Source organism: Pleurodeles waltl, chromosome 11 (genome assembly GCF_031143425.1).
Source record: "Pleurodeles waltl isolate 20211129_DDA chromosome 11, aPleWal1.hap1.20221129, whole genome shotgun sequence".
Taxonomy (NCBI): Eukaryota; Metazoa; Chordata; class Amphibia; order Caudata; family Salamandridae; genus Pleurodeles; species Pleurodeles waltl.
The window spans coordinates 122,514,245-122,529,644 of NC_090450.1; the positions used below are offsets into that span (position 1 = coordinate 122,514,245).

The following is a 15,400-nucleotide window of genomic DNA, read 5'->3' on the forward strand; positions in this document are numbered from 1 at the left end:
ACTTCAAGCCGCTTTTGGAAAGGAAAACAGAAGGTGTGCCCTCAATAGTATCGTGTTTAGTGTACTGGAGAAGATTATTTTAATTACAGAAATACATTTCATTTGTTACACGCACCTCTGATCTCAAGATGACCCTCACTTCAGCTGCATTCTGGCTAGTGCAGCACTTTGGCAATTAATGGGGAATTTACATCTAGCAACCCTAATGACCTTTTGGAATTAAGACACAAGACATCAGTTCTTTTGTTAGGATTCTTTTAATTGGGAAATTGCTCGCAGTTCTCTCCAAAGCTCATTAATTATTTACACAGCTGAAATCTTGACACATAGCAGACAGACTGCTTCGCATTCTTTTGTTTGATTTACTTAAATGTAATTGTCTGAGCTAAAATAGAATTAATCGGATTAGATTTGCTATATAGATACTTGTGAATTTGCTGGAATGCAGTATATAATAAACGTTTAAATTAAAGACAGAGCATCTAACAATGAAGAAAACGCGATAGATGGACCACGAGCGAAAACATTTCATGAAATACTGGAGGCCAGTATAATTATAATTTGAATTCGCGTCGCCACAATGGTGGAAACTCCAATTCGCCAATTTCACACATATTCCACTTTATCCAGAAGAATTATATGGGTTTCGGAACACTTTTGAGGAAGATATAAATGGACTGAAAAATCAGGGCAGATTCTACTGGCTAACTAAGAACATCAGCGAAACCAATGACACAACCAGGCACCTTAACCAGTTCCAACGCGCAACAGGAATAAAGTCTGCTTTTGGATTCACCACAAAGCACGTCTAACTGGTAAAGTAGAATTTCCATGAAGGTATGATACACAAGGCAGGTTTAATAATCAGAAACCATTTAAAAAAGAAGTCCCACGTGTTCTTTTTATAATAAGGCGTGAGTAGAGTTGGGGATTACTATCCGATTTCAACAAACTTGGAATGGTTTTGGTGCCATACTTTTATTAAGATCAAACATCCGAGTACACAAATAAAATGTTGATTATATAAGTGTATCTAAATATAGTCGGCTCATCACAAATAATATAAATACGTGCTGAATAATATTATTACATTCTTTCACCATCAAGTGAGCTTTTACTGTTCTACATCCTTAACAGCTGAAACTGCATAGAAGAATATAGGCTTATGCCTTACATGATCAGAGTTCTTTCACAAAGCAGTCTCAAGTATCTCGTCAGGATAGAGAAGGTATCCTGTAAATATGCTGTCATCCTCACTGCTAACATACAACCCATTCCAGTCCCTGGCAACCTCCATCCAAACCTGGTCACCAGCGTTAAGTTTTAGAATTATCATGGACGAGGCCTGGTCTATCTCCTGACCATAGAGGGTTTCGCGGTTCTTAACTTGCTTTTTACTCTCTGCTACGATACTAATCCGGGCAGGTCTTCCTCGTACTGTCACATGAAAGGCGAAAACATAGACACCTGGGATGGTGCAGTTAAACTTTCCTGAAGATGGATTGTAGTCCTCCTGTTCATTGTATAAGATCTTATCAAATTTTACAGGGCTATTCGGTGGTGGGAAAGGTTTTGACAAACCTACGCTAAATGCAGACCTTGCTGACTTGGAACTGTCCCCCTTGGAGCCCTTTGCCCCCCTAGCACCTTTCTTTCCCAGTGCTCCTCGAATGCCCTTGGTGCCCATGCTCCCCTTTGGTCCTGGAGGCCCCATAAGGCCAACAGGTCCTATATCTCCCTTCTCACCTTTCATACCAGCATCACCCTTTTCTCCACGCTCTCCATCTACACCACTGAGCCCATTATCACCAGTGTCTCCTTTGAATCCTTTTTCTCCCCTTAGCCCAATTGGTCCTATGTCTCCTTGTTCCCCTTTCTCTCCTATTTCTCCAGCATTTCCCTTATCTCCAAAGTCTCCTTTCTCTCCTGTGTCTCCCTTTTCACCATCTAATCCAGTGAAACCTTGGTCCCCTTTGTCTCCTTTTTCACCTTTAGTGCCATTTTCACAGGTATCACCTTTTGCTCCCTTCTGTCCTTTTAATCCCAGAAGTCCAACGTTTCCTTTATCTCCTTTTGCACCAGGCTCCCCTGCAAAAATAGAGAAACTGTTAAGAGAAAGAATAAACATAAACATCATGAATAATAACACTGTTTGGACTGTATTACGTATGTATGGAGTAAACAGTCCTCCTTTGTCCTACATCTAACTTTTAGTAAAACTGATAACAGTGCTCTCCAGATCAATGACTTAGTCAGGAGTGAAAAGAATAATAACCCGATTTAGACCTTGAGGGACAGGTTACTCAGGGTCTGAATTAAAGTCTGGTGGGTGGCTTACTATGTCATAAACGTGCTGGATATCCCATCCGCTGTATTACGATTCAATTTGTTCCTATTGATATCATAATACGGGAAATGGGAAATCTGTCATGAGTAACTCGTCTGCCAAACACTAAATCAGGGCCTAAGTCACAAATGTGATGGATATACCCAGTGCCTTATTACAAGTGTGCTAAGATGAAGAGACGAGTAACCCATCCACTAAACTTTAAGTTAGGCCCTTTGCTTGTAAACAGTATCACATGGCTTTTAGAGCCTTGATGTGAAAAGTCAAATGCAGTATTGAAATGAATATGTGAACTTTAAAATGGAAACCACAACTCAGTAAATGGTAAACTTTTACAATTGGTGACATAAATAACAGGTTTTTGTTGAAACATTTCTATATGACCTTGTGGCTCAAGCCAGTCTTTACTTTGCAAAATAAATAAGTATGGTGCCCAACATTTTTATTAGGGGGTCGTTTTACAGTTCTAACACTATGGCCCTCATTCTGACCCTGGCGGTTTGAAACCGCCAGGGCAGAGGGCCGCGGAAGCACCGCCAGCAGGCTGGCGGTGTTTCATGGGCCATTCTGACCGCGGTGGTAAAGCCGTGGTCAGAAAAGGGCAACCGGCGGTTTCCCGCCAGTTTACCCCTGGCCCAGGGAATCCACCAGCGCCGCCATGGGGATTCCGACCCCCTTCCCGCCATCCTGTTCCTGGCGGTTTTTACCGCCAAGAACAGGATGGCGGGAACGGGTGTCGTGGGGCCCCTGGGGGCCCCTGCACTGCCCATGCCAAAGGCATGGGCAGTGCAGGGGCCCCCTAACAGGGCCCCATAAAGATTTTCAGTGTCTGCTTAACAGACACTGAAAATCGCGACGGGTGCCACTGCACCCGTCGCACCCCTACAACTCCGCCGGCTCCATTCGGAGCTGGCTTCATTGTTGAGGGGGGTTTCCCGCTGGGCCGGCGGGCGGCCTTCTGGCGGTCGCCCGCCGGCCCAGCGGGAAAGCCAGAATGGCCGCCGCGGTCTATTGACCGCAGTGCGGTCATTCGGCGGTTCCCTCCAGGTGGGCGGCTCCCGCCGCCCGCCGGGGTCAGAATGACCCCCTATATTAGGCTGTTAATATCCATATACTGTGACCAAAGAGGTACATTGTGTGCATGACTACAGGACACTTACTACAGTCAGCCAAAATCAAAGTACCATTTCGGTCACAATATAGGGATGTTCCTATGAATGTGAGAGAGTGTAGTTTAAATATTACATACATTAGATGTGAAACGCTTATATTTAACAATGCTGCAATAATAATCGTGAAATATTATTCGCTTGGAATGTATTCTAAACATACTTATAAGTGTGAAGTTGTTATTATACACATATATTAATGTTGTTTATAAGAAATAATTGCTTGCATTATGGTTAATTGAATATGTTAACACCTACGAAGATTTCACTTATATTAAAACTCATAAGCCTTAAGTTAGCGTGAGTCGAAGAATTAGCTGTGTAGCTCTCATATTAAAGCATATTTTTCTGTTTCTCCAGTGTGCTGACTCGCAAAAGGCCATGACCCAGCATGTGTTCTTTTCTTTGTTTTATGTTACAAGTGAGGATTCTTTCTCACTCGCATGCTATCTGTTTTAGTATAAGTTTTGTACGTTTTTGCAACAATACTCGAAACATTCAAGGACAATCGACCATGGAAAAGAGAACTATTGACCCGAAAAACGTGCCAGAAAATGAAGTAACCCTGGATGTGCCACCTATGAAAAAACTTCAATTATGAAGACCAATCAAAGTGTTATGAATTATCATGGGGTGACAAGTGCATTACTTAATGTATAATTTGATAGGTTAAAGATAGTGGGGTAAAGCAACTATCCAATAGAATTTTGGGGGAAGGTATTACGAAAAAGGGATAAAAACTCATGACACAGGAGACTCAGAAGAACTTGGTAGGGAATGATTTTAATTGCATCCAGAAACTCTGTCACTCTGTTTGGTGACTTGAGACTTAATAAAACCATCCTCACCCTTAGTTTGCCCCATTACACTTTTCCTCCTTATGAGGGAAGTGCCCCTGCCCTTAGACGAGATAGACTGATGGTGATCTAACTGATGTCCTGAAGACGAAGACTGATTCCTGTATGCTGACTCATTCCGAGGAGGGTAATTATGACAATTGCTATTGTAATTTGTCTATTTGCTTTTCCTTTCTAGGTACCAACTGCTGTATTTTTGGATAAAGACCCTAGTTAGATGTTTTCCAAATTAGTGTTCTAAATTGTTTTGCATGAACTCCAACATGCTGATGCTAATTAGTGGTTAGATTAGATATTCACCTTGACTGACAAACGGACATGACTGACGTTGTGCTATGCTGAACTGGGACTTATATGATGTTCTATGCATTCTGATCTGTGTATCTCCTATATTAGTGTTTTCATGTTTATGATCTTTGCATTGTTGAAATCTTATCACAGTTGTCATATCGTGACTATGCTCTTTTGCTTCTTGGTTTTGAGATTAATACATTTGCTATTAGATTGTAATCAATAGGGAATACAATTCACAAAACTTCAATAAAGGTGTGGTTATTCATAACTGAAAGGTCATGGTTGCGCCGACAGTTTAACCAATGTCTAAAGTGAAATATATTGTGGTGATATATGTTGATAATATCATTGATATATTGCTTGACATATTGATCAGTTACCTCGTCTTATGGTGTCTCACCACTGGGTCAAAAGATTCATCGGCCTAAAACAAGTCCTAATGTGTATAAATTGACATAGAGGGACGCGTTATCAAATGTTTTGTGTTTAATCCATTCTGTTTCATAGTATTTTTAGCTACTAAGCTGAAGATTTTTCTTCTGCCACAAGGAGGAGCAATGCTCTCATAATGGAATCAAATATATTCCAGTACTTAATTCTTATGAAACTTAAAAATCTGCACTGTTCCTTGTGGGACAAATATTAATTGTCCTAGTGCTGTAGCCTTCTGTCTGTGTATCTCAAATTAAGTACTGGCATGTACAAAACCAAATTATTTGTCTAAAAAAAGTAATACGCGTAAGTTAAAGGGCCTAATTATGCGTACAGCAGTTCTGGGACCACCGTACCCATGGTGGCGGTCCGACCGCCACTTACTTTTCAGTCTGACTATCAGACTATGAAGTTGTCAGTCAGACTGCCACAAGACTACCACAACTGCCAGGATCACAGATCCCACGGTTACGACGGTGCCGAAAGCCGTGGTTAATCACGGCAGTGCTGATGTCAGCACTGCCATGCAGTTCATGATTTTCCTTTCCACTGACATTTTCACGGTGGGGACACTGTCATGAAAAGGTTGTTAGAAAGGCATAGAAGGGGCAACAGGAGGGCCCTGCACTGCTTATGCCCATGCCTATGTCTTGGGCAGTGCAGTGGCCCTCCTGTCAGCACAGTCAGAATGCACACTGCCTGCCAAGAAAGCAGTGCATATTCTGACTGTGCTAGTGACGTGTACAGTGAGGTGGCATTGGTCTCAAGTGTCCCTTGGAGCTGAAGCCAATGCCACTGCAATGTCTGCACTGTCCAACTCAGCAGAAACATCATAATACAGCAGTCGGGAGGCCGTCACCTTTGCAGCGCACTCCCAACTGCCATATTGGTAGTCCGACAGTCGGACCGGCTAAATCATAATTGGCACCAAACACTATGGGTCAGATTCAAAAACTTCATTTTATATATATATGTTTTACACGAGTGCTGCTTACTTAATGCAATTCACAAACCTACAGGTGTAAATTTCCCACTTCACCGCTCCTGTTTATTTCTATTGGAGATCCTTGCATACATAAGGTTTCTACTTGGGGCCTCATTACAAGTTCACAGTCAAAGTTTGACCCCTGTGGAAGCCCATGTTTGCACAGGGATCAGAATCACGAGTTGTGTGATAATTATCACACCCTTGTAGTTTTTCTCCTCACAAATTCCAGTAGATCAAACCTGCCAAAATGTATCAGGCAAAAAATGGGCAGTATTGTGAGGAACGTGCAGAATTTTGGGCGGTAAGCACCAAAATCAACATGTCATTCCCTAAAAAATTTTAATCAGGTCATAATTACCGCACCCAATACTTTCCAACTCTGCAGGATCGATAAATATCACAGTATTCACAGCCCGCTTGTAAACAGGGCCTTACCAGTAATTGTGGCAGGGGCTGAGGGAATGGTGGTAAAATGAAGCATATTTTCTAATAAATAGGAGGAATTTAGGGATGGGTATGCAGGGCTTAGGGAGGGGTAAAGAGGCAATTAGATGGGAGCATGCTAGTCCAATCACTGCTCAATAAAGTGTAAGACCATCACTTTTCACAAACTGCACTCCTAAAATTACTACTGCCTTAATGTGTCAAAACAAAAGTAAATTTGCTTCAGCCCAGCATTGGAGTATTTCTAGTCCCACACAAACCAACTTACATAGAAAATAACTAAGACAGGGACATAATATAAAACTCCATAAAAACTAATGTTAAAATAATTAAATTACTTTCACTTTTATACTATGTGCAGATATAAGGTACGGATACCTTTAAACTGTGTTCCCACCATGCACAGTGTTTTCATCAATTATGTTATTTCAGATGTTGCAATGATGTTATCAATGATGTCATAGAACATGCCTTGAGTGATGTAATATATGAGATCAGTAGCAGTGCATGGCAAGGGTGTGAGCTATAGTTCTTCAGTTCGTGAGGTATAGTTATTTGAGATAACTATAACTGCTGAATTTTTATGGCTTTCTTAATGTAAAAGTGTATATTTAAACTGACATTTCACCTAACTATAATGTCCCTTTAACATTTGTTTTTACAATGAATTTATAAGATTATTTTGTATACCTAACTGTAACTATCACTTTAAGCGTTTGTTTTAAGTGAACTTATAGTATACCAAATTACTTTCAATGTATAAAAAGCAAGTCTATTGTTTTTATAATTAAACATTTAAATAAAGTGTATATAATAAAAACTAATTAAACATGGATCATGGATCTCTGCAAGCTGACCTTTCCATGGGGCCACACAGCCAACATCAGTACCTTTTGCTAAAAAAAAAAAGGAAATACTATAGTGTACAGGTGACCTTGTGGCACACCCACATCAATTTTTACATTTGGGGCTATACGTGGAGCCCCAGGGCCCCCAGGGCCTCGCCGGCTCACTGCAAATGGCTTCATTCTATGGGACAGTATAAGAGCAGGAAACTTTTTTTTTCTTTTTCTTTTGGGTGCCACAGTGCCCAACCAGGGCACCCCACAACATATCCAAAGTTGGTGACTGCTAGGAGAGCCCCGAGGCCCAATGTGGGTGCAGAGGGAGCTGGCATTACTCCCACCTGGCGGGAGCGGCTTTTCTTTCTGCTCCCGCAAGGTTGGAGCAATTCTGTGTTTCCCTGCACAAAACGTGGGCAGTGAGAAACTGTTGTAGTTGGAGCACAAGAAGACTTACCTACCCTCTTTGCCATGAAATGGATGGTGTCCCAGTGGATGGGGTCCCCAGGACAACTTCCCTGAGATAGCCCAGGGGATGGAGTAACCTGGGGCATATAATGGCTTGGGTAGAGATGCATGTCCTACTCCACATTATTAAAATACCGGCCTGAGGGTGGGGTGCCCGGGGCCTGAATTACACCTCATCAAGCAATGGGGGACAGGGTATCTCTACTCCTTCTGCTTTATTTTTTCTGTTTACTTTGATCTAGGACAGAGAACAGGTTCCCCAAATCCTGAATTGGCTGCCTTCACACCTTGGTTGTTGTGGTGGCAGCCAAACAGTTCTTAAGATCTACAGGCTTTGTAGATCCTCAGCAGTATAAAATACACAGCATTTTTCAGCCTTCTTTTCTTAAAAACTACTGGAGATATTTACACCAAATTGCAAAATCTAGTTTGATTCAGGAATGAATGGGAAAAATGTGCTTATTGGCTCCACTAGATGTATCACTCCAAAACTTTCCAGGAAGGAGCTGAGGTGGAGGAGACTTATCTATGGAAAGTTTCACGAAGGTTCATCAAACAGTATCAAAGTTATAAGCAAACAAAAAATGTTTTTCCTATGGAAATGTGGCCCTGTGTAGTGAGATGGTATCAATGACTTGTTTAGATGCATGCCTTGTCCATACTTGGAAAAGTAATAGGACAAGTATGTACTTTTTATGTCTAATTTACTAAATGTGAACCAGGCATGTTTAGATGTGATATACCATGTGAAGACTCAAGTCAGTTCTGCAAGGCCAGTAGAACTGAGGGGACTACAGAAGCCAGATATTACAGTAAGTTCACTAAACTGTCACATACATCTATTTTAGCCTTTGACTTTTAGGGAGCAGTGAGGTCAAACAGTCATGGACTATTCTTGGAGCCTGGTCAGAGGAGAAGCACTAAGAACCAACAAGCACTAGTATCATTTGCAGTAAATAAAATATCCACACAGTCTTTTTGTAAAATGCGTAAGACTTTTTAGACATTTAATTGCAATTATTATTACTTCTAGCAAGGTTCTGCAGAACCTCAATATCATGAACTTATGCTTATGGAAATCTATGCACATTGGTCATGGAGACACAAACTTGCAACAGGGCATTAAAAAAGTGCATCATCTAGTTTCAAAATGAATATAAGGCTGTTGTAGCGGTCATGGGATGACAGAGTCCATTTAAGCTGGGCTGTCTGCGTAGGGACCAGTTGTGCCTGGTGGTAATCTTTTATTTACTTTGCTCATGAACAGAAGAGACTGCATTGCAATGCTCAGTTTTGAGAGTCACAGGCACATTCACAGGCTCATGTGAGTGGGTTTGCAACAATCTCAGGAAGCAGGTGGGATGTCAGAACAGATAGATGTAAGGCAATACCACAGTAAACTGAACAGAAAGGTGTGGCATGCACAGGCTATATTGTGAACGTTGTGAACATCAAAGGGGTAATTGCTTGTGATGGCAGGCTACATTCCTTTGCTAGTAATTCACGTCATTATTTGATCTCCTCACAGAGCTGACACCTCACTCTCACTTTATGTCACAATGTTACGTGGCCTGGGTAGCAGTCTCAGACCCCTGCTCTTGATTGTCCCTGGCAAACAAATCTCCTCACTGCAGTGAATTCGATAGATCATGGGTCTCCAGTGGATAGCTCAGCAGCTGTCCGTGTCTCATCATCTAGGAATAGGTAGTTCTTGCACGTGGAACCCAGCCTAATGCATAATACAGTGGATTTGAAGCCTAGCCATTCTGCCTTCTGCACTGTGCAGGAGTCAGCACAGCTACGTTGTAATCCCAAAGACTCATGCTCACATACACTTACAGTATGATTTACACAACAAAGTCTGCAGTGTCGCTAATCATCATGTAGTAAAACCCATGCTGAAGCACTGTCAGTCACATTCTGTGTAAGCTCTGGACTGGGAAGGAAGAGCAGAGTACCTCTATTGTTCAAGATTTGAAGTTGAGGTGTACGAATTTAAAAATAATCTGATGACCATGTCTGAAATGGTAACTACTCTAATGATTATTATTATTAGCACAAGATGATTTCTTTTGATCAAAAGTATCTCTCATTATAGAAGAAGTTGGAGACCCCTCGGATAGATGAATCCAGCCTCTGAACTCAATAAAGCAAGTTCGCCATTTTTCAAGCAGTCTACTGCCTCTTTTGAGGTTTCAGCAGCAAAGTCTTTTTCTCAGTCCTAGATTCTGTTCCCCATTCCTTCAGGGGAGGCAAAATGCCAGTGCCTCTGGTATTGACCTTTCTCTGTACAGGTATAATGAGCACCTGTAAATGAAAATGCAAACTTTAAATGAGCTGGGGAGCTGCCTTAAATTCAGAAACTACTCTCTTTTGTCACTAACTAACCACTCAGATATGAAGTTCTCTCGAGACACTTGATGGGAACCGACTTCAGGCCAGGCTAGACAACTACAGTTCCCCTCATCATGTTATGGCTTAAAGGCATATGCACCAGGAGTATCAATCAAAGTCCAGTAACCGCTAGTTATATCAGTTGTATCATTGCCTGGTTATGCGGACAATAGTTACCCATTATAAATAGAGTGCCCCTTTGGGTGTACCCAGTGTTCTCTCATCCTCATGATATAGACCACTGGGGTACACCCAAAGAGCACCTGTCAGTGAACTTGTGGCCTGCAACAATATACTTATTTCCAAAGATTAAGAAAAAAAGAGCAGGATTGGGCATGGTTCCAGTGCCAGGAATATCTCACTAAAAATGTAGTATGCACACACTTACATTCTCCATGCTTATTTAGTATTGTACTTCATATATGGACTTCTATGTGTATTGTCCATCCTTAAAATACACACACCGACACACACATACAGACACAAATAGAAAGTCTTAACCTCATTGTTAGACCTTACAGCTTTAGTGTGGTCTTCCTCCAATGTTTGACCTGCCTCCCTCCATTTTTCTGTTCTTGTTTTTGCTGGTTTTAGGACTCTGCACACTTTACCACTGCTGATCAGTGCTAAAGTGCTTGTACTCCCCCCTAAACATCGTAACATTGGCGCCTCCCCAATTGGCATATTTAATTTACCTAGAAGTTCCTTGTAAAGTGCACTATATGTACCTAGGGCCTCTAAATTCAATGCTATTAGTGGGCCTGCCACCCTCATAAGTAGCCTCATACCCATGTCTCAGGCCTGCCACTGCAGGGCCTGTGTGCGGTTTCACTGCCACTTCAACTTGGCATTTAAACCTACATGCCAAGACACAACTTCCCCTTTTATTACACATAATGCACCCCTAATGTAGGCCCTAGGTTGACCATAGGGTAGGGTGCTATATACGTAAAAAAGCAGGACATGTACTTGTATGTTATCAATGTCCTGGTAGTGAAAAACTCCCAAATTAATTTTTCACTATTGTGAAGGCTATTCCTTTCTTAGGCCAGCATTGAAAATTCCCTTCTATACTTTTGAGTGGTAATTTCTGATCTGAAAGGAGTGGCATTGTAATGTTTTGTATGGTTGGAATGGGTGTGAGAAATCCTGCTTACTGGTGAAGTTGGATTTAACAATGCTATTCAGAAATGCCACTTTTAGAAAGTAGGTATTTCTTTGCCCTTAATGCTCTCTGCGCCTTATAGCCTATCTCCAATCCATGTCTGGTCTGTGCTGGTTGACAGCTCCCCTTGTGAATCACACTTAGACAGCCATATGCACACAACATTCAGCTGCATCTGCATTCATCTACATAATTATGGGTCTTCCTGGGATGGAAGGGTAGAGGGGCTCTCACTTACACTTCAAAGGCTAGTGACGTGGCCACACAAAAAGTACTGATAACTCCCCACAGATCTCCTGGCAGCCAGGACTGGGCTGAAAGGGGTACTGGTGCACTTCAAAACTACTTTTGGAAGTCTCCTCCACTTCAAAGGCACATTTGAGTAAATATACTGGGTCTGTGACCCCCTATGATCAGACACTTTTGGACCTACAACTGGACTCTGACAGAAGGACTGCAGTGCTGCCCAAAGGACTCAACTGGACTGCTTTTCTGGAAGGACTGCTCTTCTGTTTGTTGCCCTGCAGAATTCAATGTCATCCTTCCTTCGTAATGGGCATCTAGCCAAACCAGCCAAATCATGACAACGCCATAGACTTACCAATAAAAAAAACGAACGAGAGCGAGAGCTTTGGGTCCTGGCACAGGAAGTGGTGAGGTAGGCTATACTCTTCACATGGCCAAAATTAGTGGATCACATTTACTGACAAATTCAATGTGATCTCGTCCACTCCCAGAAATGTATAGAACTAGTAGAAAAGGTTTGATGATCTCAAGAAGCAAGTACCTCACCTTATGGCAAAACATGACTGCAAGTCACTTGCCAATAATGTTCAATTTGCCCCTGAAGTGCACCTGAGACCTGAGGGGAAGCATCATTATCAACCCCATTAATCTGGAGGGTCTTTTTGGTGGTCTGGAAGTAGTAGGGAAGAGTTACCCTGATAAGTAGCTCTCACCATTCAACAACTGTGTGATATTAGTACAGTGTGAAAATAGCTTTGACATATAATCGTTTGCCCACAGCAAATGAAAATAATTTACCATGTTTCCGTTATTGTCACAGGCTATGTCCATGTAATATGGAGTGCATACATTTTGGCATTGGGCAGAACCTCCATGACGAAAAAAGTAAACTGTACCTGTCACAAAATTACTGTGGCTCTTATTCAAGCCCAAGAAACAGGCACTTATCTTGTAGCGGGAAGGAGCTTATAAGAGGGGTGTCTGGTGCCAGACAGAGTGCAGGTTTTGAATTTTAGGATTAACTGTATTTATTCTAATTGTTAATACTCATACACCAGCCTACATCCCTAGGCCGATGGGGACCCCTGATTGTTATGGAGCGGCATTATAAACAGCATTGTGCAGAAATGAGTGCCCCATCACAATTGCTCAAGCTTATTAGATATGGTATGGTGATAAAACAGAACAAAGAAACATACCCAACCGCCACCCATTTCCCCTACCCTCCGCCATCATGCGCTCTATTAAATGACGCAAATCCACCCAATCCTATTGTTAGATCACTATACATGCCAGCCCTACACTCAACCATGAGAACTCCTATGTGTCACTGGTGTGATGATACCAAGACTCATAGATATTTGGGGCATGTAACCTCCATGAATTCTGTTGACAACGTGCTCAGGCAGGCGTGGGCGTTCCAAAGTGACTCAAAGCTGTTGCCTCTACCAGCCAGCCCCAAAGAGATCTTTTCCAACCCTAGCTTGTCTCAGGCTCGGTATAACCAGATTCTGCAAGAGGATATATTCCTCTTGCCTCAGAGACCCCGAATAGCTTGTTTAGCTGCACCGACCGGAAGAGAACTCTCAAGACATCTGTATGATTCCAGGAGATAGGTAAGTCGGTCTGCAGCCCCCAGGATAATGTATAGTGGGAATCTTAATAATAGGATCACGTACATTTTTAAAATTTCATCCACAACTTCTTTCCCATATCTCTGGCTTTGGGGCAGTGCCATAGTAAATGAAGAAGGGACCCAGAATTCAGCCTATGTGTCAATAGTCACACTCTTCAGAGTGTTTCCTCACTGATGCCCTAAAGACCGTTGGCCATTTCTCTCCATTTTTTCTTTGTATTCATCTTCCCAATTTCTGCCTCACACTTTAACTCACCCCTGCCCCCGTCCTGAAAGGTTCGGAATTCAGAGCTTTATACGTTTCAGAGATTAGTCATCTGTCTTCCATCTTAATGAAGATCCACCTTTCAAAGGGAGTCATGGGTCTAGAACCCAAGGTCTTGTGTCTCTATGCGTCATCCAATGCCACTCTTGCGAGAAGGGCTGTCATTCAGTTTCCTGGAAACAGTCATTCCATCGGACTTGATCAAACAATCTAATGCCTTGGAGGTCAAACAGATCACCCACTGACTTGCAGCTAGCCTTTTGACGCTCTGAAAACCGAATATAATGCAAGTCAAGTAAAGTCTGGATTCCCTTTGATAGGAGTGTCGGGAAATAGTTACAAGGAAAGTCCCTTCCTAAGCATAACCGTGTCCCACTAGGTTACATTTAGCGTTCTGCCCCTCGGATAAGTGGATATAACCTAAGCTTGGGGTAAAGAAAAAATTCCTTATGATAGTAGTGAGAGGGGATGGGTTCCATGAGTGGCCCTTCCAAAGTTTAACCGTCTCCCAAGAGATTAGTGCAGTGTAAGTGATAGGGGAAGAATAAAGTTCCCATGCGCCTAATCGTTCAGGCAACCAGGGGATGTTTAAATGTGATCACCAGTGATTATTTGCTCTACAAAACACAAGGCTTTCTCTGTGGCTGCCCTCCCCATTCTACTATATATTTGAGATCGACTACAAGTCGTAATGTGTTACATGTGAGACTACCAGGCCTCCCTCGGAAATAGGGTACATCCATTGTACTCTTGGGGATCCTAGCTCTTTTGCCTGCCCAGCTTTTAACTTTTATTTTGCACTGGAGGCCTTCCAAAGTATGGCACATGTTAATTCCAAAGTACATGATATATTTTTCAGGCCAGGCCATGGAGTGTTTGTCTGTGTCCTCTATATGTGCTTGGGTGAGAGAGATACTTTCAAAAGCTCTGCCTTTCAGAGATTACTTTTAAATCCAGCTGCCTGGCCAGATTTAGACAGTTTCTCTAAATGGGCAGAAACAAGATAACTGAATCAGGTAACATTAATAAAACATTGTCTGCATATAATCAGATTTTATGTTCCTGTTTGCCAAGGATTACCCCTTTGATTCCTTGTTTTGCCTTAATCACATTTATCAGTGGTTCCATATATAGAGCAAACAGATGAGGGGCGGGGTCAGATGGCAGCCCTCTCTTGTCCCCCTCCCGGTTCTGAAATGGGTCCAGGGCTCTCCCCCTGACCATTACTCTTACTGGATTTGATAAGTGCTGGCTAACCTTGCCATCTAACTGGTCCAAACACATATTCTTTGAGGACCTTCCATAAAAACGGCTAATGTACCCTGACAAACCTTTTTTCAGTGTCAACAGCCAAGAATAGTGCATAGGTGTGAAATATGCCTTCTTTGTCTATTAGATGTGGGGTCTGCTTATTTGTCGGATGTGATCCTGCCTGTAATGAATCCTGCTTCATCCCATGATATGTGGAAATAATTAGCCAGAATCCCAGAAAATACTGGGGTTAAAGTGAAGATTCCCTACAATAGGAGTTAGAGGGGTGGGTACAAAGAATGCATTTTCCTAAGCATGACCATGTCCCAAGAGGTTAGTGTGTGTGAGTGATAGGGGAAGATTTAAGTCCCCATGGGCGGAATCATTTAAGCAACCACAAGATATTTTAATGTGGTCATCCCTGATTATTTGATCTATAAAAAAACATTATTTCTCCGTGACTTCCTCCCCAATTCATTATATACCTGAAGAAGACTGCGTGGTACTAAAGTGTTATATGTGGGATTCCTTGCCCTCCCTCAGAAGTGGGATACATAAATTATACTGTTGTAAATCCGAGCTCTTTTGCACCCCAGCTAAAA

The 15,400-nt window shown here is 42.2% G+C and overlaps 1 protein-coding gene across 1 annotated transcript in view; it reads right to left on the minus strand.

The window, feature by feature from the left end:
* Nucleotides 1–1,115: 1,115 nt before the first annotated feature.
* LOC138265071 (otolin-1-like) overlaps nucleotides 1,116–15,400 on the minus strand; it is a 113,753-nt gene continuing 99,468 nt past the window's right edge. Inside the window, exon 5 of the mRNA XM_069212619.1 lies at nucleotides 1,116–2,088. Coding sequence (XP_069068720.1) covers nucleotides 1,190–2,088 — 899 coding nt within the window. The 3' untranslated portion in view covers nucleotides 1,116–1,189. The remainder of the gene's footprint in view (nucleotides 2,089–15,400) is intronic.